This window comes from Penicillium samsonianum, assembly GCF_028829775.1.
Source record: "Penicillium samsonianum strain IBT 33392 chromosome Unknown utg000003l_segment0_segment0, whole genome shotgun sequence".
Taxonomy (NCBI): Eukaryota; Fungi; Ascomycota; class Eurotiomycetes; order Eurotiales; family Aspergillaceae; genus Penicillium; species Penicillium samsonianum.
In genome coordinates, this window is record NW_026643261.1 from 7,737,782 (window position 1) to 7,764,480 (window position 26,699).

At 48.7% G+C, this 26,699-nt stretch overlaps 13 protein-coding genes across 13 annotated transcripts; 5 read left to right on the forward strand and 8 right to left on the reverse strand.

Moving 5' to 3' along the window:
- Window positions 1–391: 391 nt before the first annotated feature.
- N7471_006621 (uncharacterized protein) lies at window positions 392–1,348 on the forward strand (the record flags this gene model as incomplete). The annotated part of the gene is made up of 1 exon (XM_057279340.1): window positions 392–1,348. One exon carries the CDS (start codon window positions 392–394, stop codon window positions 1,346–1,348), a length of 957 nt encoding a protein of 318 aa, XP_057138950.1.
- A 482-nt stretch (window positions 1,349–1,830) lies between these two features.
- Window positions 1,831–2,826, forward strand: N7471_006622 (sugar phosphate isomerase/epimerase family protein; the record flags this gene model as incomplete). Its single annotated transcript, XM_057279341.1, has 1 exon — window positions 1,831–2,826. One exon carries the CDS (start codon window positions 1,831–1,833, stop codon window positions 2,824–2,826), a length of 996 nt encoding a protein of 331 aa, XP_057138951.1.
- A 222-nt stretch (window positions 2,827–3,048) lies between these two features.
- Window positions 3,049–6,480, reverse strand: N7471_006623 (glycoside hydrolase family 47 protein; the record flags this gene model as incomplete). Its single annotated transcript, XM_057279342.1, has 4 exons — window positions 3,049–5,271; window positions 5,322–5,863; window positions 5,950–6,311; window positions 6,383–6,480. 4 exons carry the CDS (start codon window positions 6,478–6,480, stop codon window positions 3,049–3,051), a joined length of 3,225 nt encoding a protein of 1,074 aa, XP_057138952.1.
- Window positions 6,481–7,395: 915 nt separating this feature from the next.
- On the reverse strand, window positions 7,396–7,998 carry N7471_006624 (uncharacterized protein; the record flags this gene model as incomplete). Its single annotated transcript, XM_057279343.1, has 2 exons — window positions 7,396–7,691; window positions 7,764–7,998. The coding sequence occupies 2 exons, from the start codon at window positions 7,996–7,998 to the stop codon at window positions 7,396–7,398; spliced, it is 531 nt and encodes a 176-aa protein (XP_057138953.1).
- Window positions 7,999–11,489: 3,491 nt separating this feature from the next.
- Window positions 11,490–11,753, reverse strand: N7471_006625 (uncharacterized protein; the record flags this gene model as incomplete). The annotated part of the gene is made up of 1 exon (XM_057279344.1): window positions 11,490–11,753. The coding sequence occupies one exon, from the start codon at window positions 11,751–11,753 to the stop codon at window positions 11,490–11,492; it is 264 nt and encodes an 87-aa protein (XP_057138954.1).
- A 331-nt stretch (window positions 11,754–12,084) lies between these two features.
- On the reverse strand, window positions 12,085–12,735 carry N7471_006626 (uncharacterized protein; the record flags this gene model as incomplete). The annotated part of the gene is made up of 1 exon (XM_057279345.1): window positions 12,085–12,735. The coding sequence occupies one exon, from the start codon at window positions 12,733–12,735 to the stop codon at window positions 12,085–12,087; it is 651 nt and encodes a 216-aa protein (XP_057138955.1).
- A 38-nt stretch (window positions 12,736–12,773) lies between these two features.
- Window positions 12,774–13,136, reverse strand: N7471_006627 (uncharacterized protein; the record flags this gene model as incomplete). The annotated part of the gene is made up of 2 exons (XM_057279346.1): window positions 12,774–12,895; window positions 12,959–13,136. 2 exons carry the CDS (start codon window positions 13,134–13,136, stop codon window positions 12,774–12,776), a joined length of 300 nt encoding a protein of 99 aa, XP_057138956.1.
- Window positions 13,137–13,675: 539 nt separating this feature from the next.
- On the reverse strand, window positions 13,676–14,995 carry N7471_006628 (WD40 repeat domain-containing protein; the record flags this gene model as incomplete). The annotated part of the gene is made up of 5 exons (XM_057279347.1): window positions 13,676–13,728; window positions 13,780–14,535; window positions 14,602–14,682; window positions 14,741–14,786; window positions 14,858–14,995. 5 exons carry the CDS (start codon window positions 14,993–14,995, stop codon window positions 13,676–13,678), a joined length of 1,074 nt encoding a protein of 357 aa, XP_057138957.1.
- A 498-nt stretch (window positions 14,996–15,493) lies between these two features.
- Window positions 15,494–16,378, forward strand: N7471_006629 (TRAPP complex core subunit BET3; the record flags this gene model as incomplete). Its single annotated transcript, XM_057279348.1, has 4 exons — window positions 15,494–15,528; window positions 15,712–15,931; window positions 15,991–16,182; window positions 16,259–16,378. The coding sequence occupies 4 exons, from the start codon at window positions 15,494–15,496 to the stop codon at window positions 16,376–16,378; spliced, it is 567 nt and encodes a 188-aa protein (XP_057138958.1).
- Window positions 16,379–16,779: 401 nt separating this feature from the next.
- On the forward strand, window positions 16,780–17,829 carry N7471_006630 (uncharacterized protein; the record flags this gene model as incomplete). Its single annotated transcript, XM_057279349.1, has 4 exons — window positions 16,780–16,791; window positions 16,844–17,060; window positions 17,114–17,146; window positions 17,284–17,829. The coding sequence occupies 4 exons, from the start codon at window positions 16,780–16,782 to the stop codon at window positions 17,445–17,447; spliced, it is 426 nt and encodes a 141-aa protein (XP_057138959.1). The 3' UTR covers window positions 17,448–17,829.
- Window positions 17,830–18,036: 207 nt separating this feature from the next.
- On the forward strand, window positions 18,037–21,707 carry somA (putative cAMP-dependent protein kinase pathway protein (Som1)). Its single transcript, XM_057279350.1, has 5 exons — window positions 18,037–18,605; window positions 18,664–18,812; window positions 18,891–20,139; window positions 20,196–20,456; window positions 20,511–21,707. The coding sequence occupies exons 1-5, from the start codon at window positions 18,126–18,128 to the stop codon at window positions 20,679–20,681; spliced, it is 2,310 nt and encodes a 769-aa protein (XP_057138960.1). The 5' UTR covers window positions 18,037–18,125; the 3' UTR covers window positions 20,682–21,707.
- A 301-nt stretch (window positions 21,708–22,008) lies between these two features.
- Window positions 22,009–22,236, reverse strand: N7471_006632 (uncharacterized protein; the record flags this gene model as incomplete). The annotated part of the gene is made up of 1 exon (XM_057279351.1): window positions 22,009–22,236. The coding sequence occupies one exon, from the start codon at window positions 22,234–22,236 to the stop codon at window positions 22,009–22,011; it is 228 nt and encodes a 75-aa protein (XP_057138961.1).
- A 1,479-nt stretch (window positions 22,237–23,715) lies between these two features.
- On the reverse strand, window positions 23,716–25,516 carry N7471_006633 (uncharacterized protein; the record flags this gene model as incomplete). The annotated part of the gene is made up of 3 exons (XM_057279352.1): window positions 23,716–24,902; window positions 25,076–25,119; window positions 25,176–25,516. 3 exons carry the CDS (start codon window positions 25,514–25,516, stop codon window positions 23,716–23,718), a joined length of 1,572 nt encoding a protein of 523 aa, XP_057138962.1.
- Window positions 25,517–26,699: the final 1,183 nt, after the last annotated feature.

Consider the following 26,699-nt stretch of genomic DNA (forward strand, 5'->3'; position numbering starts at 1 on the left):
TATTTGATCTATCTAACCCAGGAAGTGCATATGAATGTACTAATATGTCCAGATCGCTGCCCTTATACCAAACATGGTTATTAGAAAAGCCTTTCCACTGGATTCTACAGTTTATGGCTAATTACTCTAAGGCATTTAGAAAGATATTAGAAAAGTCATTGCAAGTTTAGATTATCCAAGCCTTGCATCGCCAGCCTTGGCAAAGAGGCCGCTTAAGAGTATTCTTGTAGATAAACAGAAGGAAAATGTTAGTTCTTATTGTATTACGACATCTGGATGCCGGAAGATGCTGACGTGGTAGTACCGCATCCAGATCAGGAAGGCTACGTTTACCCCGTGCACTCGCCTGGGCATAGCATTTCCCTCTCCAATGCCGCTTACGACATCCAACATGACGCTTAGCTCAATATTTCGATTGGCACTACACAGAAAAGAAAAGAAGCCCATCTCCCACCAATCCAAGACCTCAAAGCTCCACAACGGGCACATTCCAGCAGAGATATTGGATCTTATATATGAGCAACTCCCCGCGCTAGAACAGATCTTCTTTGCATTGACCTGCAAAGATCTCTACACCCACTTTGTCTCATTTCTCAAAACCAAAGACCCAGATCATGTGAAGCTCCTGATCCCAAGAGAAAAGCGTCCACCAATATACCGCAACGCGGAGCTCGAAAAGAGACCTCGAATCCAGCTCCTACGACAACTCGAAAACGAACGCTGGAAATCCTGCGTGGTGTGTATGAACCTACACCCACGCTCGGCATTTGAACCCTCCAAACACTCCAATAAAGGGAGCCATTGCTACAAGTGTCGTGTACTTCATGGCATTGATTGTATCCCCTTTGCGGGGCTAGTCGACATCTGCCCCTGTCTCAGCATCGCATTCAACGAGCGGCAACTCGTGGAGGCTATGGTCTCCTCTATGGAAGCTCGCGAACCTCTATTTCCCGAAGATTTCACCCGCAATTCATATGCAATGAGAATCTCGCATGAGTGTAAAGTGGGCCACTTTTATGCAGAAGTCGGGATCGTAACGAAGCTCTACATGGAAAAAGCTATCAAAGTGGATGGCCAACCCACCTCTTTGCATGTGCACAATACCTACACTTTCGAATTCTCAGAGGAATTTTCTGGTGTGTCAGGTGGTATCTGTCCACACAAGGAGACGAATAAGTGGCTCAGGCAATTCTTTATAGATGCGGGATTGGATTACTCCGCGTGGGGGGCAAAGGCATCTCCAATGGTGACAGAGCCTCATGTTTTTAAGGTCTCAACTATGAGGGACTTGGGTTATCGAAACTGGAATAAGCGCGGATGGAAGGACAACCGAAATGACCGCGGTTGAACTTGTTATAGTGGCGGATATATTTGATCTCTGCTACATTATGAGACTGGTTCGCTTGAAGGAACTTGCTGGACGTTGATGAATCTGTGGATATATTCAGCTATCTATTGAAATTTGTGTGTTATGCGTCTATTGCTATTTGCGAGCTTAATATAAAAGACATATTATATTCCCGACAATACTTTTACCTGAGGCCTAAAGTACCCCGGATTTATAGTTCCAACAACCCTTGCAAGACGATGATCAACAACTACTCCACATTTTTCGGTCATTAATGTCCGATAAATACACCCACAGATAGACAAAGAAGCCAAACACTACCTGGAATAACTTGATAGCCAATTGCGGGGTCTATTCGTGAACCCTCCACATACCGGAAACCGAGTTCCGCCCTAATTTGATATATCAAGTCTTCCAGAAGGAAGTCGAGGACTCAATACATTCAATACATTCAATACTCAATTCCAAAAGAAAACTCCAAAATGGCACCCAACAAACTAGCAATCGCCAGCATCTCCCTAAGCCAATACCCAGGCCACACCCTCGACCACAAAATCCGCGCCGCAGCCCAAGCCGGCATCGCAGGAATCGAAATAGTCTACAACGACCTCCTCACCTACAGCAAAACCCAAAACATCCCCATCCACACAGCAGCCCAAAAAATCCACACTCTCTGCCAGAAAACAAACATCGAAGTCCTCTCCCTAGCCCCCTTCGAAAACTACGAAGGCTCAACAACCCCTCTAAAAGAAAGACTCGCCCTCGCCCAGCACTGGCTTGAAATCGCCCGTCTGTTACAAGCACCATACCTGCAAGTCCCCTCAATCTTCACGGCAGACTGCAGCCGCGATGAAAAAACAATCATATCCGACCTCCAGCAGCTATCCGACCTAGCCAGCTCCATAAAACCAATAGTATCAATCGCCTACGAGCCCTTGTCATGGGGAACGAACTGCTCAACCTGGGAAAGTGCCCTGTCGATCGTACAGCGGGTGAACCGTCCGAATTTCGGACTGTGTCTGGATACATTCCATGAAGGGACGCGTTTGTGGGGGGATAATGCTTCTCCGACGGGGATGCAGATGGACGCGGAGCGGAAGCTGCGGGATTCGCTGAGGAGGTTTGTGCGGGATTGTCCGCGGGAGAAGATTTTCTATGTGCAGCTTTCTGATGCGGAGCGGTTCCAGCCGCCTTATTCGTTGGCGCATCCGTGGGCATTGCCTGGTGAGGCGAAGGAGTTTACTTGGTCGAAGCATGCGAGGCCTTTTCCGTTGGAGGTTGAGTTTGGGGCGTATTTGCCTGTTGTTGAGATTGCGAGGGCGTGGATTGTTGAGGTTGGATTTGAGGGGTGGGTTTCTATGGAGGTTTTTGATCGGAATATGAGGGATGGGAGGGTTAGTCCGGAGACGGCGGCTAGGAGGGGGGTTGAGTCTTGGAGGAAGGTTCAGATTGAGATGGAGAGTAAGTCGAGGCTTTAGTTGAGGGTGTGGGTTGTTGTATATAGGGATAAGTTGAGGGTGAATGTAGATTATCATCAAATGCATCCAGTTCGATTCTCTGAGAGCTGGGGTTTTGACTATATTCAAGTCTTAAAACTACATATGTATCTACATATGTATGCACATCTGGAAAACATAAAACAAGCACGCCACAAATGATCCGAGGGGTTTCCAAAAGGGTATAGTATATCTGTTGAATATTCAAACAATGTGTAAATTCGTGATTGGGACGCCACGAGAGCGCATGCTATATCGTCTCTTGACTCCGATGCCGTTTGCATGGCGCAGGAGCTCGTATGTTTCATCTCCGCCGCCGACCATGACCATGCTGATAAGGTAATTTCGTGGAATGCCGCTGGCTGTCATTTGGGCTTCGTCGAGGTGTGGACGGATGAGGGTGGATTCAGCGCGGACGGCGGCAAGGGCAGAACGAGACCCGGGTTGATTCGTTGACTCTTTCTTCTGCCCGTGGAAGCCGTGTGGTGGCATGTCGTCGTATGAGACGACAACAATTAGCTTCAGCGCGGATCGCGTGGGTCGGTATGCAGGGATGTTGCGGAGCTTTTCCGAGAAGGTGCAGCCGCCACGTTTGATAACAAGGACTTCGTGATTATGGGCAACCTCACGGGGAATTCCCTCGTTGCAGAGCTCGCCCGCGAAGTATATACTTGACCACGACAGGCGGTCTGTGGATGGGTTGCCGAGCAAGGACGTGGTAACTGCATCTTCAATATCCGGAAGCGGGCTGGCCCCAACGCCTGTAGAGATAGCAGCAGGGAGAATCAACCTGAGTGGAGCAGGTTCGGTCGGTTCGCTGTGAAGTAAAGACGACACCGAGTTCATCAGAGACGATAGCATAGCTCTTACGGTTGAGTCCGGGGAGTCAACAATTGCGGCATCGTCGATGGAAGAGGCGGGGCTGTGGCCTCTGAGACGGGGCTCTGGCGGGTGTGGATTTTCTGATTGAGGAGTTTCATCTCGTGGATGAGCCGAATCATTACGTCGGCGAGAGGGCTCTGGGAGAACGTCAATGACGAGGTCAAGCATGGCAGTGTCGCGAACACGGGTGAAGTTCGGATCATACGGATCGACGACATCAAAGGTGATTTGGCGAGAGAGGTATACCTTCTCATCTTTGCCTAATGGCACATTGTTGATCACCTGCACCCGGTACCCGTCTCCCTCTTCCCCAGTCGTGGCCGTCGGGGGTTCCAAACGTACATCCTGAACCATACTCAATCGAAGTCCTCCAATGGTTTTTACAAGTACCCCATCTCGGACACGTTCCAACGCTCCAGGTCCCATGTTTACGCCGCCTGGGAGTGATGGGAATGATATGTCGAGCGTGGGCCGAACAGCCATAGGCGCGCTGGTGGCATTGAATGGGACTAGCTGAGGTGGCAGCGTCCACGGGTAGAATGTGTAATTGGTTGGCGATGAAAGGTCAGACACAAAGACACTTTGATGTCCAGGCGAATCTTCCAAAATAGGACCGGCGGCCACTCCTCGATCAGGCATCAGATCCAGGCGTGCCAAGTTGGCAGCATGGAAGATGTCTGTTCGGGATGCAGTGGAGGACACGCCGAAGAATGGAGAGGGAATAATTTGACATACTCCCTCGGCGACGTCCTGGCCCTGAGATGGCGTTTGCTGCTGGCGAGGGGCGGATGCCGTTTTTCTCGGGATGATGAGAGGATGGCCTTCGGTGTTAAAGACCCAGGGGGCATCGACCTTGTTCAATGGATGGTTCTGGTCAAACAGCAGATATAGATATTTGGCTGTCTCTCCAATGAAGAAACTCTCCATCCGGTCAATGAGCTCGCCAGTCAGAACGTTCCGAATGCCAGCCCAGCCACACTTGGTCCAGCAACGCCGCTTGAGGTCGCTGAGAACCATCTCTCCAACATGTAGATACCAAGGATCCTGCGTTGCGCGATAAATGTAGTAGTTGGACTCGATGAACTCGGGCCGACCTCCATACCATGGCATACCGTTGTCGATGTCACCAGTAGCCACGTTCCATCGCTCAGGGATGCCCGAGTAGCGTGTCCAGATGGCGGTAGTCAGCAGATGAATCTGGATAGCTTCATCTAGTTTTCCATCCAGGGCAAGAACTCCTGGATAGAAAGCGCTCAGGCTATCGATCCAGAAAGCTCGCGTGGCACCGGTGATCACATCCCCTACTATAAGGTGGGGATGTTGATAACCCTCGCCTCGGAATAGATGGCGATTGATCGCGGTATGCGATTCTTCCCAAACTTGTCGGAAGGCCTCGGCAGTATGCTGGTAGTCCGTGAGAGGAGCATAGTACGAGTCCAATGCTGCCCAAGGGCTGTCGGAGTCGAAAGGCAGACGCTCGCCCTCAGATAGGAGAACGTAAGCTTTGACGGCATACTCGTAGAAGCTGTCAATGCCGGCGCCGATCTACTGACAATTAGCCTATGCTTGTACCTGTTAAAAGGAATTCTGCTTACCCCGGCCCATGGTCCCACCCATTTCCCCGACTCGACATCAATGCCAAATCCAAGTAGTCCGATGTCACTCCGGCGGTTCCAGACAGCCCAAAATGCCCTCTTACCCAAGTCCTCATACCGCCCATCACCGGTGAGTCGGCTCAAGACGGTCAGTTCGAGGACTAGACTGCCTGCACCAGCGCTGCAAGTCTCAGCGGGCTCAGAAGCCGCGGTTTTGGATTTGCGCTTGCCATCGGCATCTCGGACGTTGAGATTTAAAGGCGCATTCTCATAGAATGGGATACCGTGGCGCAGGTTGACTCTTGGGTAGGGAAGGCCAGTCTCTGTATAGAATGCAGGGAGCAAACGCTGGGCCAGATCCACAGCAAGTCGAAGCAGTTGGCCATCGTAGACAAAGCCATTGCCCCATCGAATGCCGTGGTCACTTTTTACAAACATACTTTTATCCCATGCGCTAGCGAAGGCCGCTTCCCGTTCTGATGGCTCGTATCCGGTGATGGGTAGCTCGCCGACGGCGAAAAGATGGGCACTGAGCAATCCACCTAAAACACGTTAGAATAGGACATAAGAAGCTGGAAATCGAGCCCATGCGACAGATCGATAAGCCACGAAGGAGAAGAAACCATACCCAGTCCTCGAATCACAGTTTCAAACAATTGTACCTTGCTATCCAGATCAAATCCCCTCGATCGCTCACCCTGACCAGCAGGGCCGTCTGAGCCATCACCATACAGCCTAACAAAGCCCTCGACACCATCCTGGAAATGCGCCAAGGCTCGCTCTCCACTGTCCGGGCTCGAGGACAGGATGGCCAGCGTCGATAAGCTGTCAATCAAGGTCAGAGAATAATTTCCCAGTACATCATTATTCTCGGGATTCTTCTCGTCGCGAACAAGAGGGCCGCATGTCAGGGCGCGTAATTCGTCTTCGGGGAACGCGTATTGGAGGTAGTTCTCGAAGCCATGGAAGAACATGCGCTCAGTTTCTTGTCTGCGGGAGAACAGGGATGTGTTAGTTGAAGTGGATCACTTGAAGAAGACTGGGGGTAGCATATAGCATACCTTAGTTCTTTGACTTTGCTATCTCGCATGCCATGAACGACGGTGGGCCATAACAGGATAGCCCAAACCACCATCCAGGCGGAGCGGAGGTTGAACATCACCTCCGTCGCGTGCGCTTCAAGCAGATCTGAGCGCCGTAGGGATCATGGATGGAGCGCTGGCCTCTTATTTAAGGCTCTGAAAAGAGACTGCTTTAAGGTGATCACCCTCGGCTTGTTCGAGTGGAGTGGGAAGTTGGCGGATTCGGCCAGATAAGCCTCTGGGGAATCTTTTTTTCCCGCTTATTGCATCATCTCCATACTCTTTTGGACAGGGCTGTACAACTTATAGAAGGTTTGAATATTTATATTGTGTTAATGATCTATCTTGAAATTGGACATTTTTCTTTTTAGATAGATTTTGAGTATTTTACTATAAACTTCAAATGCTATCCTACTATAAACCACCGATACAGCTACAACCAGATATGGACATACCACACTTAGCCATAGAATATGCAGTGATAATGTACGAAAAGTCTTTAAACTCCATGAAGTCTATGAGGCGTGGTATTTTGGATCGAAAGCCCTATGATAGAGCTTGGGGTATTTGTGTTTCTTCTCTTCCTTCAGCTAGAACCCCTAGGTACCCGAGGTTCGGCCTGATCACCCCCAGGGTTAACCTAAGGGTGAGCGATGAATTGGATGCTGTCCAGCTTCACTGATCAAGAAGGTTTGCAATAACTTGTAATCTTAGGTTATTGGCACACTTCGCTTTTGATTCGGCTATTAATATTTTCTTTGACTATCATCCTAATACGCCGACGAGTATCCCGAGGTCACTTTCACTGCCACTCATCAACCCGACTTACCCAGCGAGTATAGGTACATGTATAAAGCCAAAATATAACCAAACGGTTCAAGCATATTTCCTGCTTAACACCCAACGACTGTGACCAAACTCTAAGCTTATATGTCAGCAACAGAAGATGCCCAGGTAAATCGAAAACATCGAGAGTTATCTCACCATTTTCTTTATTCACCAAGAGAAACCTTCTCTGCCTGCCTGGAAATGTGGGCATTGTCAGAATCCTTTGATAGTGGGGGAACATCCAGACCAGTTTCCGCTGGTGGTAGAGCGAGCGTGGATGTGTACGCTGGTCCAACGAAGAGATCATAACCACGACCTTTCTGCTTCCTAGATTCACGCCTGAGTGCCAGAAGCTTTTTGGCGATGCAGTAGTTTTGTACGCATATCACGAAGAACTGCAGAGTTAACAAGGAATGCACGACTTTTGAGGCATCGGGAGCCGCGATTTGGACAATCACAACTAAGTCAAAGAGGTTAGCAATGAACCTTTCAGGTAGCTTGCAAAAGTTGCATCATTCGATGTAAGACTGACTGATCAAACTAAGTACCAAAGCGACGATAAAGCAGTATACACAGATCACCTCCAATGGCGGCAGCCAGGAAACAAAGCCCGACACCAGGGGGCTGCGGGGCTGCCACTTTCCCGATTCTGGCTCGACATTGGGCTTGAAGTAGAGCGTGCGGTACGTGCCGGTGGTATCGGTGGTGAACTCCTCCCGATAGTAGAAGGGGATTCCGAGATACTTATTTTCTGGTGGAAAAGACATCTTGCAAGATTTGACGAGTTGAGTTGAGGTACTTCATGCCTTATAAGCTTAGGATGGTAGGTACATATGTACATTCATGAGCTACATATTACGTATTGATTTACTCATGATGATCTGGGTGCAAAAAGGGAAGCAATGTATACATTTGAAAACCTTAAGATATCCCGAGAAACCAAATCAAGAGCAACGTGGAAGAGACGTCAGAAGAGGCAATTGTATCTTTTTCCCAAACAAAAGTTGAAACGATAAATATATGGGAGTTGTGGAATCATCGAAGATGGTAAAGCCACAACCTCATCTACAATATCCTTGTAAGATGAGCAAGGGGATTAGGATGACGAACATCGTATTCTTTACGGCATTGGAGCCTACGATGATTAAAATAGCTGCTACGATGGAGTTAGTAATGAGGGCTTCAAGTAGCATGCTTGTAATGGTCTCACCAAAGACTAAGAACACAGCCAGGCCTATACTGTAGCCCAAGCGTTGCCTGCTCAATTTCTCTGACTTTGGTTCTGACTCTGGTTGGATCTCTGGGGTGGGATGCGAAGGGGAAGGAGTTTCTGCGTGCTCGGTGCAGACCATCTTGATTTTGCAGCCGTCTTGCATTTCGATGCAACGGCGAGGCTGAACTGCCTGCATGATACTAGGTGTGCTAGATGAAATAAAGAGGCTGAAGTAGTCAGACGAAATTCAGCTGAGGTGGAAGTTGAAGGGAAGGCGATAAGTCCGGGGCAGGGTCTTTTTTTATTTACAATTTGGAAAGCCGTGGATGTATAGGCCGACACCTATCCTGGTTATACATAGAAAAGTCCATTTCACAAATCAAGCCTCTTACTGCGTTTTTCTGCTCCCTCCTTGACAAACTGAGAAAGGAGAGAAAATATCCATGTAAAACAGACATCTAAAAAGACTGACTGAGAAGACTAATTGAAACGAATCTGACAATAACCAAAAAAGACATTAAAAAAGACATCTGAAAGACTATCTGAGAAGACCACTAAAAAAGACTTGACAAGGCTGCATAAGCGGTCGACTACTCTTGTTCTGTTGAACCCAGAAAGTATGTATACCCGTATATCGAGTGCTTTTCGCCGTATTATACAGTTTGCAGCCAAACAACATGTACATAATGTAGTTGCATGGCGCATTGTTTACCTTGGAAAGTACAAGCTCGAGAAAAGGTTGAATTCGGCCGATGGCACTAACACCCAGCGATTTCAAGTTGGGATGGGTATCATGGTCATTAGACTGGTTATTATCCGGAGCCACTGAACTCTCGGCGAGCCAGATTCGCTTGAGAAGTTTTGCATATCGACCCCAAATATGGAGATCACTGGTACTAGCTGCATCGAGAAGATCGACAAACCGATGCACGAGATCGGCAATCTCAGTATGTTCGGTTAAAGAAAAAACACACTAATATGGTAAATACTATAGTATGGAGTCGTTGTTTCCAGACTTTTCAAGTCTCGAGTCTGAGCTATTTGACCCAGTGACAGGAACTTTTAGTTTCTATAACTAGCCTCGAATAATATGTCGCTGGTCTCTATTCGTTATTATACAAAGGATCGAGTTAATGCTTATAACACTCATCTGTAATCCTCGTTTACGATACATAACGATTTGTCCGTGTACATATACGGCTTGGTTGTGGGCGGCAGCCAACCTTGGAAATTCATTTTCCTTCGCCGGGCGAATCATCAGTCACTATTTGACAAACAATCCCTACGTCTATTGGGTAGCCATGCTCCGTGCCAAATAATCAGATTACCCATACTTTATGATACGGTATCCAGTCTTCTGAACATAGATGATTGACGTCGACATTTTCATAACTCTTAAGATCTCGGCCTGAGTCAGTGACGATTAGCCGCATCCAGCCGGCTTTCTGGCTGGTAGTAAAATTCACAATAAAATACTGATTCCGCCTTCCGTGTAGTATTTTCAAATCTGTTCGAAGGGATTATTCCCACTCGGACGAGTGATCAGGGGTTAACCTGGGACACTCAATCCGTCCGCGCGAGCGAAGAAAACTCAGACAAACCGATAGATATATCGAAATGGCCAGTATACCAGCTGAGTCATATGAGAAGCTCGCGCAGAAAACCCCAAAACTTAGGGATCATCTCTCAATCACTCTCGGGCCATTTATGATTATCCTTTTTGATCTAATAGTCCCATGCGCAATCTATTACACATGGTTCAATACCCATAGATCGAAATGGAAAGATCACTGTCCGCCTGAAAGCATCTCCTGCTACACGGAGCCCAATTTCAACAAGCATATTTTGGGCTACGCTATCATTTGCTTTGGCTTAGGTGAACTCTACATCTTAATTGTCAGGGTTTGTCGCCTTCTCTGGCATTCGAATGACTGCGCTCCCCTTCTATCTCGCTCACGATGGGAGCTCGACGCTACATCCTGGGTGTATGGTGTCGCCTTGATCTGTCCCTTAATTCCGTTTATCATCAGTAGTAGCAAAGAAATTCCTAATCTATATATCTACTCTCCAGGATTCCTAATGTCATTTCTCGGAATCCTAATGCTTGTGTCCCTCATTCCTTTCAAAATTCCTGTCGGTATCGACTCGCAGGTGAGGGGGACGCCATTGCGGCCATTTATTTCTTACGCCGCTGAAGACTTCATCGCCGTCGATGGCCTACAGGACCGCGAGTTTCGCGTGCGTTTCAATGAGCGGTATGCATACTCGAAAGCCTTCAGGCGTATGTTTTACGTATTGACCATTTGGTGGATTTTTGGCGTGTGTTTCTACCTTGGCTGTCTGTCTGCAATCGTATGGACACTGGAATTTCACTATGCGTTTGGGCTATCACTGGGCGTCCTTTTTGCATGGATTATCATTTGGGCTGTGATTTCATATTGTTGGTCTCAGAGAGAGATGGCTCGGGAAAAAATAGCCTACGAGACGTCCGTTTTTTAAAAATGCCGGGAGATTCTTGGCTGTTGTCTCGAAATAGAAACCAAAGCCATCGACAACGGTGTCTCCAAACGAACACTCAGCTTCGATACCAGTCAGGGTGCCAAACATATTCCAAACTCTCTCCCTTGCTTTTTGTGTATAATTAGAGATGCAGCTACAGGGGCCTGCAGAAAGTCACCAAGCGGTTCAAAACAGCCTTCTAAGTTCTATTGTCTCTTTGTATACACCCCAATGCTCACACCGCGAAAACCTTTCTTGCCTACAGTGCCCTCGCTGTGAAGTCACTCTTCCATTGCGCCTCGCAGTAGCGGGTCTATCCCTTCATTCTGCAGAAATCGGGTGATGGGCTCAATGATATCTTCATGAGGACTGTATCGGCAGCGGTCGAGTGTGGTAAGGCCGGATAGCGTTCGTGGTCTTGTAGATCAAAGAGCCTAGAATTTGCTGGCAAATATCTTTCAAAGGAGTTGTTGATTTTCTTCTTACTCAGGCTTTTCTCGGATTTCGGCATGAATACAGCCTGGCTACCTGTGGCCGGACTTTCAATCACATGCTGAATTTGCTGACGTCTTTTATCTCCAGATCACGGCCACATTGGATACAAAGGTTTATGGGAGCTGGACCTGTTTTGGCTTTGCCGATGTTGTCCATGACGGCCTTCGCTGAATGTGGTGCCGAAGGTACGAAGCTAAGCAGGTTCTCAAATGAACTGCCATGGAAGAACGCAACGCTACCCCAGTAGCCAGGCATTGAATCTTCCACTTGGCCGTTGATCTCGCATCTGACCTCGCGCCGAATCAGTTCCCTCATTGGGAGCCATTATATCCCGTTACTTTGATTGATAAGGTGTCATATGGTACGTAGCGATCAGGATCCTTAATGTGATATTTTGCCGACGTTTCCCCTGCTCCCGAGAAGGTCCGCCATGAGTGGTACCAGTCCCAGGATTCTGTGGTGATGACTTTTTATGTCAAGGGGGTTCTAAAGAACAAGGTGCAAATTGAGCTCAAGGGAGATTCGGTTAGTTTTTTCTTTCTTTCTTATAATTAATTCAGCCCTCGGGCAGAACATTTATGTTAATGGATCACTCGAGTTACAGCATATTATCTCTCTATCCTTCCAACCACTCCGAGCCAGCGACTTAATCAAAGCTTCTTTGCTGGCTCTCAATCTCTTCCAGTCTAGCCATAATCCTTTCTTCTCTTTGAAGCAGCTCTCGGTATTCTTCGCCTTTCCTTCCCGCCATGGACTCAGGGCTGCTGTCAAGGGCTTCTGCTTGAACGGCCAAACCCCGTTTGCGCAAGTTGATCAGCCCGAGCTCCTGCACTGCAATGTCTGCCTCCTCAGCTAGCTCATTTGTACCCGAATTCCCTAAAGTCGACGTTACAGTTTCTGTTTGGAAGAATGATGAGACGATTGGGGGAGCAGGGATTGGTACAGGCGAAGGGCTATCCTTTCGGTCTTGAGTGGCACTGGTCGTTTCCAATTCCATTGCACCCAAGCCGCCTTCAGCGTGGTTCTTTGCCGTGGCGGCCTCGAGAATCTCCGTGGAGAAGATCTCCTTTGGATTTGCTGCGGCGCTGGGTTTCCCACTTATCTCGTGTGGTTGGGGTGTGGTGCCTTCGCCCTCCAATTCCCGGAAGTCCTTCTCCTGCTCAGTCTGAAGCTGCTCCGGGTTAGATGTAGTGTTCTTGGGGTTTCTACGTCGCCACCAGAAGAACAATGCTGCGGCCATCAACAGCAGCCCAACGCCGACGCCGATCCAGAGAGAAGCAACGTACACATTTGCCATATTTGGTGGGACGTGAGTATGTAACATCGTACTCCTTTTCACTTGGAGTTTTGTTGTCGGCCAGCAGACCAATGACGCCACCAACAATAAAGTTGGAACATGACCACCGGCACCAGAAAGACCGTCATCGTGTAAAATGCGGCGTCAGGTCCCGCGAGGACTAGAACAGGTACTATGATAGAGTTAGCAAGGGACTCCAGTTGCATTTACATAATTGTCTTACTGGAGACAGAGAGAGGAAACGAGACCATGCTGCAGGTATCGAAGCGTGCAGACCATTTTTCTACCTCTGATGGCGCGTTTGAGGTGAGGCGAGAAAGGGAAGGAGTTTCTGTAGGCTCGTGGAGGATCTGGATTTTGAAGTCATCTTGCATTGGGATATGATCGCGAGGCTCAGCCATGATATTGGGTGTGGATGAAATAAAGAAGTTGAAGTGGCAGTTGAGGTGGAAGTTGAAGGGAAAGAGCAGAACTCTTGAGTTCTTGTATTTACAATTCAGAGAACCATGGATCTATAGGCTACCACCTAGTATTCTGTTTAGGTGATTCTATAGTTTGCCAATTATTCATTGGAAATGATATTGGAAAAAGGCATAGTACTCCACGGATCTTGATACGATCTTGACTCATCTGGATATTTAGATTGTCCAACTTCTACATCGTCACAAGGTCAGCCTAGTATAGAGGCCGTATAAAACTGTTCTTGTAGGTGACCAAAAATATTCAAGAGCAGGATTACTTTGAAATTTGTTCTTATTGTACAATTCATAGATCCGGATGCATAGCCGGACAAGTCACGACCTCTGGAAGCCAGAAGATGCTCTCTGACTTGGTAGCACAAGCCGCGTCCAGATCGGGAACGGATGCACATGGCATGTTTGAAAAAATGAATTTGACGCCCGCTGATCTTCATTAAAACATTAATACCTATCATATATGCTTATTTGCCCAGCTCTCCAAGCATCAGGTTCCGATCGGAGGAGCAAGAAACGACTGTGACAATGTTAGAAATTGTAGGTGTGCTCGCAAAGGGTATATACTCACTGATTGGCTCATCATTGGGAGAGAAGCGCACGTCATTGACAGTGCCCTTGTGACCGGGAAGTTTGTACAGCAATTTACCAGTCTTGGCCTCCCAGACAACCACACTTCGATCACCACTGCCTGCAGCAATCTTCTCGCCCTTAGGATCCCAGCTGGCACGGATGAGGTTCTTCTCCAGTCCGAGAGGAGCGCCATCGTAGGTCTTCACTTGCCGGTTGGTAGGGGCAAAGGGACGAATGTCCCATGTGCGAACAGTAGAGTCATGAGAGTTCGATAGCAAAGTCTGTGAGTCTGGCGAGATTTGCAGCGATGTGATGGTATCTGTGTGTCCGGCCATCGAGTAGACTATGGCCTTCTTCCGAATATCCCAAGCGTGGATTGTATTATCGATACCTCCACTGTAGATCTCATTACCCGCCTCGGACAATGCCACTGCGGTGATGGGCAGTTCAGTCTGGAGGTAGTCCAGAGCATCCTTCTGCCGAGGATCCCAGATGCCGATGGACCCGTCATCACTACCACTGACCAGAAGCTCCTGCCCTCTTTTGCTGATATCGAGACAGTTGATGATCTCCTCATGGCCCACGTGACGGCGTACTCGTTCTCCGGTCTCGACATCCCAGCTTCCGAGGGTCATATCTGCGGATGCTGAGAACAGTGCCCGCGAATCGCGTGACCACTGAAGATCTAGCACAGCTCCCCGGTGACCTGTCAATTGGCCGTAGTTTTCGCATTGTCCGTATGTATTCCACAATACTATTCAAGAAATCTCGATCAGTGACATATTCGGCGGCCGCATTCCCGGATAAAGATGAGACATACAGATGGAACGATCCATGGATCCAGATGCGATATGTTGCGCCGTAGGGTCGAATCGAACTGCAAAGACTTCACCAGAGTGGCCTAGTAGGTTGCTTCTATTAGCGCATGTATGGCGACAAAATTGGCGACCGTATCTCACCTGTGAGCTCCATAATAGGAGCATCCAAACCACTTGTGCGAGGAACCTGTAGACTCAGATTAGCTGGCTATGCCCCGAAAAAGCCCCTTGAGCTTTGAGGGCAAACTTGGCGCATACCGATTGAATGAGAGCTCCATTTTGGGAGGAGCCCTTCACAAGCTCGGTTCCTGCGTTTTCGGCGGCCTTGTTCCGTTTGACCACAAGCTGGTGCGAGGTCCCAAAGCCCTCTGGAGCAGGGCGCTTTTCACCAGACATTGTCAGAGCAAGCACCTCGGTGAATTTGGAGAGGTAAAAGAATTGATTGGTGACCAATCGCGACTTAGGACGAAAGTAGTGGAGAGCAAAAGTTCAGGGCGAGAAGCTGCAGGAAGAACGATAATCCCACCTGGGCTCGGCGGTGAGCGGGCTGTGTCCGGTGGACGAGAGCGACCATCGAGACTTGATCGTATTGGAGTTATTTTTGTCTGGCAGAAAATAACACGGTCATTTACCCCACTCACCAACTATAATGCATATCAATTAAAAGGCGGAGAGAAAGGCGGCAAATAAAAAGCAACCAATGAAATAAAAGTCCAGAATGGTCGGTTTCGTTGGCCGTAGTACGACTGTGTACAATCAGCAACTCCAACAATCACGGACTCCCCACAGTCACCCTGATCAACAGTTGACTGTCACATTTATCTGTGCTTGCCTGGAAACTATCCATTTTGCTATTTTACCAACAAGCAGAGATATCAGAGCATAATCCCAAAGATGTCGTCCACGAAAACCTCAAGAATAGGAGAAGAGTAGGTGGACTCCCAAGGTCGGATGCCTTATCCAGTGGACCTTCTACTAATCAATGACCCTCGAACAGAATATGGAAGTCAGTAAGCCCCAGTGCCCGCTTACTGGGATCAAAAAGCGATGACCAATTGACTTCGCTGTATCTCCGCCCTCGAACCTGAACTAATCGGCTTTCACATGCGCAGAACAAGAGTCGATAAAGTCAACGCGGAGCTGGTCACATTAACCTACGGAACAATTGTCGCACAATTATGCCAAGACTACGATAGCAACTACCAGGATGTCAACAAGCAGTTGGACAAGATGGGATACAATATCGGCATGCGACTCATTGAAGACTTCCTGGCCAAGTCAGGTGTTGGCCGATGCGCCAACTTCCGGGAAACAGCTGAAATGATCGCGAAGGTGGGAATCACTTTAGGACATGGAGATAATAAAGTTATGATGGCTGACAATCTGATCAGGTTGGCTTCAAGATCTTCCTGAACGTCACACCTACAGTCACAAACTGGACGAGTGACAACACCCAGTTCTCCCTTATCTTTGAAGACAATCCCTTGGCGGACTTTGTGGAGCTTCCCGATGATGGGCGGGCTCAGGATGAGCTATGGTTCTCCAATATTCTGTGTGGCGTTCTCAGAGGGTCTCTGGAGATGGTAAGTTACTAGCTCCCCGGTCAATTGGAGTGGGCTCCCTTGTTCTGGGTCCGATCACTGACCACCCGGCTTTTAGGTTCAAATGCAGATCGAGGCACACTTTGTCAGCGACGTGCTGCGCGGAGATGATACTACAGAGATGCGGGTCTCCCTTGTACGATACATTGAGGATGAGATGCCACCGGAGGAAGAGTAATAACCTTGCGAGATCTTGTGCATTTACACTACTTGAAGAATGGGCGTTCTGGGGTTCCTCATTGGTTATGTTTTTAGGGGGATGGGTCTTTTTGCCCTTACTCGTCATTATTACTTCCGATAATCACTCTATTTGTACACCTGTCTTTTTAACAAATTAGGGTTTATGATGTATCCTGTGATAAACCACGCGATTTATCACTGGCATAGGAGGTCGATACATTATAAGAATTCAGTTCTAGCTTCAGATCTAGAAAAAAAACTGGGGATAGGGCAAGGTTTGTGGTTAAGTTGCGATCAGTCCATAGAAATCGCATGATCTCCCTTTTTTCCTTTTTTATACGTGTAGATCCTCGGCGAATCTGCCGCTCAGGAGCTTGATCTGTATGGTCATGACCAAACATGTATTATAGGGTAAACCTGCAGTTCGGTCAAGTATATATAATTCCTGTGGGTACCTAAATAGCGGTCAACGGAACGTCCGAATCAGTGTATTTGTCAAGTACTGTATGTCACAAACGCAAGGCTATACCGGTTCTGTACCACTATCTCCGCCGCCCCTCAACTCTTTACAGATCGAATTTCCCTCCTTTCCATCTTTTCTCAACCTCTACCTAGGCAGGACTTTTCCACATTGATTCTTCTCTCAATTTGTTTAATTCTCCTAGATCGTTCGATCTTCGGTATATTCGCTGTTCGTGGTGGTCGCGAAATAGTGGCTTACCCTACTTTTTAGACTCCCGCTGGGATCCATCGCAGGGCCCATCAGGTATCATATCACCCTTCTGATTTCCCTTCCTTCTTCCCTTTTTTTCTCTCTCGATCTGTTCAATCCACCATATTTCCACATATATCTCCCATTTCTTTTTCGCTAATTCCCGGGCTCCTGTTTCTCTTTTGTCGCAGACCGCAAATTCAATGGTTATCAGATCGGTGCATTCCCAGAAATACGCTTGACAGCGCCATCCCCAGCCCCGACCTCCGACCAGGTTGATCCGCTCCGAACAAGCGATTCTCCCGCAGAGCGCAGCGCCTGTCAATGTACGTCCCCCCCGGCTCTCTCTCACTGAATCCGTCCTCCTCTTCCCACTGTGAGATCCACATCTCTTAAACTCCCCTTTTCTATTCTTAATCTGTTCTTTTTTTTCGTTTCTTGACCTTGGGTTTTCTTTTTCTTTGTACACGGGCTTGGTGTTCTCCTGTCCGCGATTCTGCCCGATCGGGTGTCTGGCGCCGCCCCCCATACCAACCACCTCACTTGTGCGCTTTTTCCGCCTCCTTGTACCTCCGTCATCGTCCACCCCATATAGACTGCGCACTTGCTTTTACACTTGGTCATTTGAAGTGTTTTAATCCTCTGGCAAGCGCTCACCAATTTCTCCAGTCAGAGACACCGAGCATACTTCCTCTGCGCCTCCGAGCCTCCATCCTCTCGTTTCTACTCCGTCGCGTGGTTTCTCTGGAAAAAGACGCCACCGGTGATCCTGAACTCCCTCATATTTCGCGATCATATACCCGTTTGATTTGCGCTGTTACGCACACGCGTTGCTCAGTCTGCGAGCCTTCGATATTCCTTCGAAAGCGCTGACCGCTTTGCCTCCGCATCCATTCCCACGCGTCGCTTCTATCACCCCGCGTTAGGCTGGATAGCCTGAGACGGAGGTCGCGCGTCGGAAGCTTCATATATCCGATTTGAAAATCTTACGATACCACAGGCAAGGGTGGCTGCAGTTCCACCGTTCGCCACTATGAACCAAATGAATGTCGGGATGAACCCCGGGGCTGGGGGCCCTGTGGGCGGAGTTCCTATGATCAACAACGGATCCACGGCTTCTCGAAACGACGGCACTATGAACAACCCCGACATCATGATCAACAACCTCAACACGTATATCTATGATTACTTTTTGAAGCGTGGGTACCATGACTGCGCCCGTGCCCTCTTGCAAGATGAAAACATCAAACTCAACACCGACAACAACCCCAAGACGAGTCCCGGAAATCGGCGTGACGGCGACGTCAATGGTATGGACCCTGATGCTATGATGACCGATGGGAAGGATGGTGAGAAAATCAAGATCCCAGATGATCTCCCTCGTCCAAATATTCCCAACGAAAGCCCCTCGTCATTCCTGCTCGACTGGTTCAGCCTTTTCTGGGAATTCTTCTGGGCTCAACGCAAGAAGGGAAATAGCAATGATATTAGGCAGTACCTTCAGCACAACCAGGTGCGTGGACGATCTTCTTCACCGAGGATCTGGATCATGGACTAATCCTGAACTCTAGAACTTCATGCGTCTGCGAGAACAGCAACACAATCAATTTATGAGGCAGCAACCCATGATGCCCGGCCAGATGAACCAGCTCCGGAGACAGAATGGCATGGTGCCTCCTAACCTGCAGAAAACAGTGCTGCAGAATAACACCACTGGACTGTATGCTCTATCTGAATATCTTCTTCCCCATGCGGAGTGTTAAGTTGGGGGTGGACGTGCTGATGAGATTCTTTCTAGCTCGCAACAACAACAACAAATGGCGCAGTACCAGAAGACCCAGCACTTGCAAATGATGCAGCAAATGAACCGGGATCCGGACATGGAGATGGGTGGACATCGACCGCAGTCACCAGCGTCGGCCGACAACGCTCCCTCGCCGTCGAAACGCCCACGCCTTGAAGGCGCTGTTAACGGACAGCAGCTGGCACCGAACGGCCGTGGACAGGGACAAGGAATGCCTGGACAGCCCAACCCGCAGGCTATAATGATGCAGAATGGAATGCAGAGGGGAATGACTCCGGCGCAATTCCAGCAGTTCCAGGGACAAGCTGCGCAACAGAAATCTATGCAGGTATATGCTCAAAACTTGGCCCTTCATCACTCTCGCTCAGCATCGAATTCCCAGGGTATCCCGAATGGTGGCATGATGAATCCCGGTGTTATGGCCAATCAGGCGGATCTGGTGCCGATGCCGGATGGCCAAGGAATGTATCCTATGGCCGGTGGCCCTGAGTACTACGGTGCGAACGGTCAACTCGCCCAGGTCCGACCCGGTAGTTTACAAACACCTGGCAGTCAGCATGGTAACCATGCTCTTCAAGATTATCAGATGCAGCTTATGCTGCTTGAACAGCAGAATAAGCGGCGCTTGATGATGGCTCGTCAAGAGCAGGATAGCATGGCCCGTGCTGACGGCCAGCCCCCAATGCCCGGCCAGGGAGTTTTGCCGCCAGGCACTTCCCCGGGCAGCAGGGCGGGCGCGTCTCCCAATCCTAGCGACCAAATGAAACGAGGCACGCCTAAGATGCCTCCCACTGGACTTCCCGGGTCGCCAAGTGCCGGCGATATGTCTCAGCGTGGATCACCCGGATCCATGAACCTCAACGGTGCTCCGATACCCCCAGAGATGGCGGGTCAGTTCTTCCCTGGACCGAATATGCGACCTCCTAGCTCTAACCCTGCCTTCACTGGAGCTCAAATGGGCCAGCCGATTCCGGCCAATGCCGGCCAGCGTATGCCTAGTGGACAATGGCAGCCAGGACAACCGCAGATGCCTCCGCAGCATTCGCCTGCGAACCAGCCCCAGGCTGGAACCCCGCAGGAACGAAGCGCGATGCCTCCGCCCTCGGCGCCACCTGTCACGGGTCCTAACGCTGGTCGTGGCCAGCCGGCATCACCTCAGACGGCTGGCAATGCGCCACCAACGCCCCAGCAGGCTACCAAGGCTGCACCAAAGGGCAAGAAGGATACCAAGGATACCCGCAAGGTTTGTATACCCTCAGATGGTGCTGTGATCCTTGTCTCCGCTAACTTGAATTCAAGCGACCCAACAAGAAGCAAGCTGCCGCTGCTGCTGCCAGTGCGGCCGCAGGCGCGACTCCATCCACCGAAGCCGCAGAGCCGCCGACCCCATCGACCCCCGTCACGCCGCAGCATCCTAACTCTTTCAATCCCAAGAATGGAGCGAATGGAGCGAACGGGCCAGCTCAGCCGACACAGCCTACCTCGGCACCTGCTCCTCAGACTATGGTGCAGCCGCCTCCTGACCAACAGCAATCCTTCACTGACCTCAGCATTCCTGATGTATGTTCTTCCACTGCGTCTCCTACAAGTATGCATTTACTGACCCTATCAAAGGCTTCCGCATTCAACCTTGACTTCAGCGCACTGGAAAACCCAGACATTCTGGAGAACTTTGACTTTGACACATTCCTCAACACGGATGCCGACGCCACTGGATTCGGGTTTGATCCCAGCATATCCTATTCGGCCGATGGTGTTGAGACAGGTGCTGGTGACGGCCTGTGAACGTGTAAAAGTCTTAACGGTCCTTCAGGTGCTTCACCTCCGATATACCCTTGTTTGTACATTTGATCATTGCTCTAGTGCGTTTTCGCGGATACTCGACCTGTTCTGTTTTCTTCTTGTCTCCCAGTCATCTGGATATGTGTGTTCTGCGCATGTGCTGTCGTGAGATTGGCGTTGGTGTATTTTGTTCATCGCATCCTCTCCTATCCCTTCCCCTTGCTCGTCCTTGGAAGCCAGCATCCTTCGACTGATACCAGGGACTGCTTGGACTGACCGGGGCTCTTCTGTATTCGAGATTAGTGGACTGTGACCTACGAGTTTTCTTGGCTTCTCTCCCTTTCTTTCTATTATTACTATTATTACTTGTGGATGTGGTTACTTAATTCCTTGCTTTGCCTTGTCTGTACGGGCAACGTTGATACCTCTCAGTATGAAGCCCAGTTCCCTACGGCTGATCCAGTGCACTTTCATCCTTTCATTTCCAACGGTTTCCTTTTTTTTTTGTCACCCATCTACTTCTCTCTTTTGATCCATCTCGAACAATCTTCCAACAAATGCCGGACGTTTTTTTTTCTTTTCTGTTTGTCTTTTGTTACCAGTATCACTGGCAGTGGACTCTTCCACCTCTCTATTTCTATCACCCGGGCTATATAGCCTGTCGTTTTCTTCTCAGACCTCTTCTCTTTTTCTTCTCTACACTTTGCCTGTATTCTCGGATCAGACCCGGATACCCCCTGACCAGCCTGTGTCATCACTGAGACCCGGACACAGGAGTGACCAGAGGGGAAATGGGACTGGTACAAAAAGGAACCAACTCAAAAGAACCAGGAATCTCGCGACTCTACTTGTTGTGGCTGTTGGTGTTGGTGTCTTGATGGGATGTGACCGGATTGATATTGGATTTGGATATTCCCCAGCTAGCAGATTCCAGGAGTTTCGATGTCGTTATGGTTATGCGTTTCATGTTATTTTCTGGTCTCAAAATATGGATCCGAATTCATATATGGACAGTTTTCTCCATGCAGATTCCAGCTTCCAGCCTCCAGTATTTGGAGTTGTACATGTAGACACACAGCCTGCATGATGATGACAGTGAAATTAAGTCAATTTAATAGCCTGGTCTCAATGCAGATCTGAAGTCCTATGTAAGCTGTTTACTCAGGCTGTCTCCAAGTCTTACCTAAAGACACGTATGTCATCTATAGTTATACATTCCAGGTTATGTACTGTATTGGGAGTCGGGAGTCGGCCATATGCTACTTTCCCTAATTGGGAAGGACCAGGCTTCACATATAAATTCCTCCCATTTTCTTTCTTCTCTCCCTTTTCATCTTCCCTCTTCATACCCTCTTCCATTATTCCATCCTCCCCATCCATCCATCCTCCATCCTCCATCCTCCATCCTCCATCCTCCATCCTCCATCCTCCATCCTCCATCCTCCATCCTCCATCCTCCATCCTCCATCCTCCATCCTCCATCCTCCATCCTCCATCCTCCATCCTCCATCCTCCATCCTCCATCCTCCATCCTCCATCCTCCATCCCATCCATCCATTCTTCCTCCATCCTCTGTCCTCTATCCTCTATCCCCCATCCATCCTGTGAAGCATACCTTTTGTTTGTTCCTCTCTTTGTATATTCCATTCTTGTCTGCTACCCATGTAAACAGCATCACACCCTTAGAAGATCGAGATATGCGTTTCTTGCTCTTTTCTCTCACCCCCAAACTTCATGACGTTCGGGGTATGGAGTGACAGTCTTGCCTTGATGGCTTTCCTTGATCATACTACAGTATGCTGATATTTGCATGCTCTGGCGGGACCATGTGACTTTTTGTGTCACGCAAAGGATAATTGATAAGTCCCATGTACTCACGAGCCGGCACATGGCTGACATTGCTCCTTTCACAGGTACACCCGTCAACCAATGCTCTGACCTCTGACTAACTTTCGACACAGCCTTCCAGCGGAAATGCGAGATTGCCCCGTGAAGAGGACTCTGAGGGCATCCGGAGACGTCTGACTGCGCGCAAGCGTATCAACGTCTATAGCCTGGGCTATCTGAGACCCATTGTGGTATCGTCCCAGGGGTAGGGGGTGATGGGCTATCTGAGACCCACTGTGGTATCGACCCAGAGGAGTCCAAAGAGAAATCTGAGGACATTCTTGACGTCTGACTGCGCGCAAGCGTATCACGTCTTTGGGGAGGTGAAGGATGGGTTATCTGAGACCCGGCGTGGCCTTGTCCCAGAGGAGGAGGACTCCGATGGCAGACAGGGGGAGGATATATAGGACAGTCACCCACCGGGGTTAGGACAATGTTCTACGAGATAGGGACGGAGGATACTGAGGGGTCCGAAGGAAGAAATTCCGAGGACATACAGCATGGATTCTCTGAATCCCTGGGTGGCCATAAGCGCCATCAAACCCCAAATTTTTGGAACTTTTTCACCAGAGACAGCACTCTGGTTTCTTGTCCGAAGAGAACTCTGAGGGCATTTTCAAAAGCTTGATTCATTGCACTTTGAATCTCGCTCATGAGACGGATACTTACACTGTGCAAGTAGGACCTCAGTCCGCTTACTTGTCCTGTATCTTGAACCCTTCTTTGAACCACGTCATCAGGGACAGCCCCCTGGCTTTAGATAGTATGAAGCTGAATCAATCATATTTTCCTTTAATTTCCTTTTGTAACAAAATGTATTCTTATGGTGTTAAACTGGTCCAAAGTATTTCTGCATATCCCAAAATTGAATGGCTTTCTTCTGATTGATACATTTACCTGTTGACTTTATGTAGTATAAAGTATTGATCGAAGTTTGCATAAAGTATGTATGCTTGTCGATTTCAAACAGTGTAAGTGTATCGATTGAAGTTCGTATACAACAAACAGTATACTTGTTGACTCCACAGAGTAAAAAATGTATTGATTGAAGCTCGCATAAAGATACATGCTTCATGTCAAGACTGAACTAAAACACATGAATGGGGTAGGTAAGTATAAGTTGAGAAGCGTGGTCCTGGCCAATTCGGTCCTACAAAACCTCGATCCTACAAACCGACTCATTCTCATCCTGCAAGTTCTCGCTGGGTGCATTTTCGACGTCCTTGGAGTTGCAGTTTTCCTTCGCAGTTCCCTTACCCTTGGACTGCGCTTTGGGGGTATCCTGGCTGACCCCTTTCTGAGTCTCCTTTTTGCTCCGCACTTTCTCGCTTGGGCTCGCCCCAATTTTGGATGGAGTCAAATTCTTGGGCTCGCTCGATCCCGAAACATCACGGGTGCTTGGTTGTGAGACCTCCTTGAGTGCGGATGCACGGCGGCTTCGAGTATTGTAGCTTGCAGATCGAGCTTCGGCTGCGGCAGAAGGCTTTGAGGCAGACATGGTAGCGGCAGTGGAGGGAGTATTAGAGGGTGCGCGAGTACCCACTGCAGGCGCCTTTGTTGGTGTCAGAGCTTGGATCAGCTCATTGTATTGCTCATCGTCAAGGCAGGAATTGATGCTGGGCTGCTTGCTGTGTTCGTAGCTCATCCCAGTCATGCTGGATATGGCCCGGCTGCTGGTCGATCCCGTAGAAGCATAGTCTGGCATTGGGACGTCCTCGCGAGAGGATCGAGCACCACGCTGCCGCCATGCTGTATCATCAACGAAGGCGTCGATGGCAGGTTCCACGATGTATGTATCCTGTGGGTCCCATCGAGGTTCTTGGGGATAGCCGTTCCACTGCGTAGAAGGGATGGGAAACCCACGGTGAGGGGTCCAGGCATTGTAAGTTGATGAAGTACTACCGCTGTAAGTAGCTGCATTGCTGCTTGACTGGCTACTCGTGTTAGCCGTGATTGTAATTCGATGTTCGGGTCTGTTAGGCTTGCTTGGCGAATGCCCATGGGCACCATCGCCAACCACCTTGGAGGTACCATATCTCGCTGCCGATCCATACCGAGATGCGTTCGGCATAGGAAGCCACATGTTGGGATTAGGCCAAGCAATGTCGGAAAATTCCAGCACATCTAGTGGTGCATGCTGAAAAGAGAAAACAATGACATGCTTGTATCGTTCGAACGGGGGCGACCGATTGGGGCGAGAGAAGCCTTCTGCAATGACAACCTTGATTCTACCTTGAGAATCTCCGGCATCCCAATGCTTCTGCTGTAGTATCTCAGAATGAAAGGGAGGGAATCGAAGGGTATCTTGGTTTCCATCTCGGTCAAGATCTGCTTGAACTGTGAGAATTGGAATGAAAAAAAAGAGAAAGGAATGTCATACTAGAACTCAGATCTGCCAAATGAATGTCAGTAGCTATCCAATAATAAAACTGGACAAGGGAAAGGGAATGATGAATTCAGAGGGGAAAGTTTGGAACTGCCTTCCGACGATGTAAACGCGCGCAACGTACCCATAATCTGCGGCCAAATAGTTCTTTGTCCGTAGATACTACCCCTGGAAGGAATTAGCACAATTCAAGCACCAGAACGCATAGATCGTAAGTTACTCACGCAACGAAGACCCCATCAATGAAGATCCGCACCTCGAATAGTAAAACATCCTCTGGTTCCATATTGGACTCGGTCTGGACACTGGGGCGTGGCTTCTCCCAACTATGAACTGAGACTTGGAACGGACAGTCTTTGGGCAGACTCGGGATGAAGGTTGTGAGGACTGGTAACTGGTTAAAAAGACCTGCCTCGGGATGGTGTGCATGATGGCTAAGGAAGACTGCACTGTGTAGATAGGGCGAGTCTTTGTCCGTGGTCACGAAGCATTGTGTTTTGAACTCTTGGATAGGAACCTTGGAATCTCCAGGGAAAAGAAGGACATCCCAGTTTCTGTAGCGCATGGTGTCGTCGGGGGGTAAGTAAAAAGAGAATGGATGGGCTGCTTGCTAATGTTGAAGTTGGGCGGTACATCCAAATTATGGCAGTCGTGTAGGCGGTATACACTACATATGTAGTAGACACGGTCGTTGTTGCCGAAAACATACATTTGAATATATCGAGAATGGTAGGCGGAATACTATACTATCGTATAGAATGTATAGATGTCTTCTTTGATATCTTTTTTGATGTCTTTTTTGATGTGCAGTGAATAGCCCTAAGGTCTGTACTTTATCTACCATTTATGAGCACGAGAACCATCACATCAAGAAGATGAAGAGCCGTACCTAGATGTATTCCAGTTTCCAAGAATAAAGGAGTTTACAATGATCCAGAAGAATTGTATCAGAATCAGTCCAGTTCAAACCCCAAATCCCAGCCCTAACCCAGTAGACTCCCAAGACAGCAAGACAACCAGGGACCCAGCTACCAGAGCAACCAAATATGCTCGAGTCCATCGAATCCTCCTATGGGACCAGCCACAGGGGCAATGTTTATATAGGTAGATCCAGAAGCAAAGGGCCGACAATACAATACCAGGAAAATGGAGAGCTTGACGGCAATAGTACAATGCAAACATCAAACGTCAAACGAGCGTACAGGACATTATTGCATACGACCAAAGGAATTTAGAATCGACAAACGCTGAGGCGCACGAAAAAAAGCGTGTTGTACAAGCCGGCAATCAGTCTTAACAGGGAAGAAACAAGGGTAAATAAAAAGCCCAACGCAAAAGAATTCTCAAAGCGAACATCATTCAATTTAGCTGCTTGAAGAAAAGAAAAAAAAAAAAAAAAAAAGGAACAAAGGAAATAAGGTGGTAACGGTGGGGGGAAATGGAACTTTTCGCAGAATGCCTGCCCAAGGAGTATAAGGGAAAAAGAAGCGCATGACAATTCGGACTTCCATTACACGCAGACAAAGACCCAGTGGCGGGAAACCCCCGATAGCATAAGGGCAGAGACACATCGAAAATAAGATAAAGAAAAATAAAATACGAAAAGGGCGCAAAGGAGGGGAGTGGAAAAGAGGGAGGGGGGAAGAGGGAAAGGGAAAGATACATAAGAACAAGACAGATCAGAAAGGGGATAAAGCTCAGATCTTGCTAAGGTAATAGCGCTCACGTAAAAAGGAAATGCGTAGCAC

Coding starts and splice junctions, on each gene's coding strand:
- somA (XM_057279350.1), top strand. CDS start 18,126: ATGAACCAAATGAATGTCGGGATGAACCCCGGGGCTGGGGGCCCTGTG. Junction 18,813..18,890: donor CAGAATAACACCACTGGACT/GTATGCTCTATC, acceptor GATTCTTTCTAG/CTCGCAACAACAACAACAAA. Junction 20,140..20,195: donor ATACCAAGGATACCCGCAAG/GTTTGTATACCC, acceptor CTTGAATTCAAG/CGACCCAACAAGAAGCAAGC.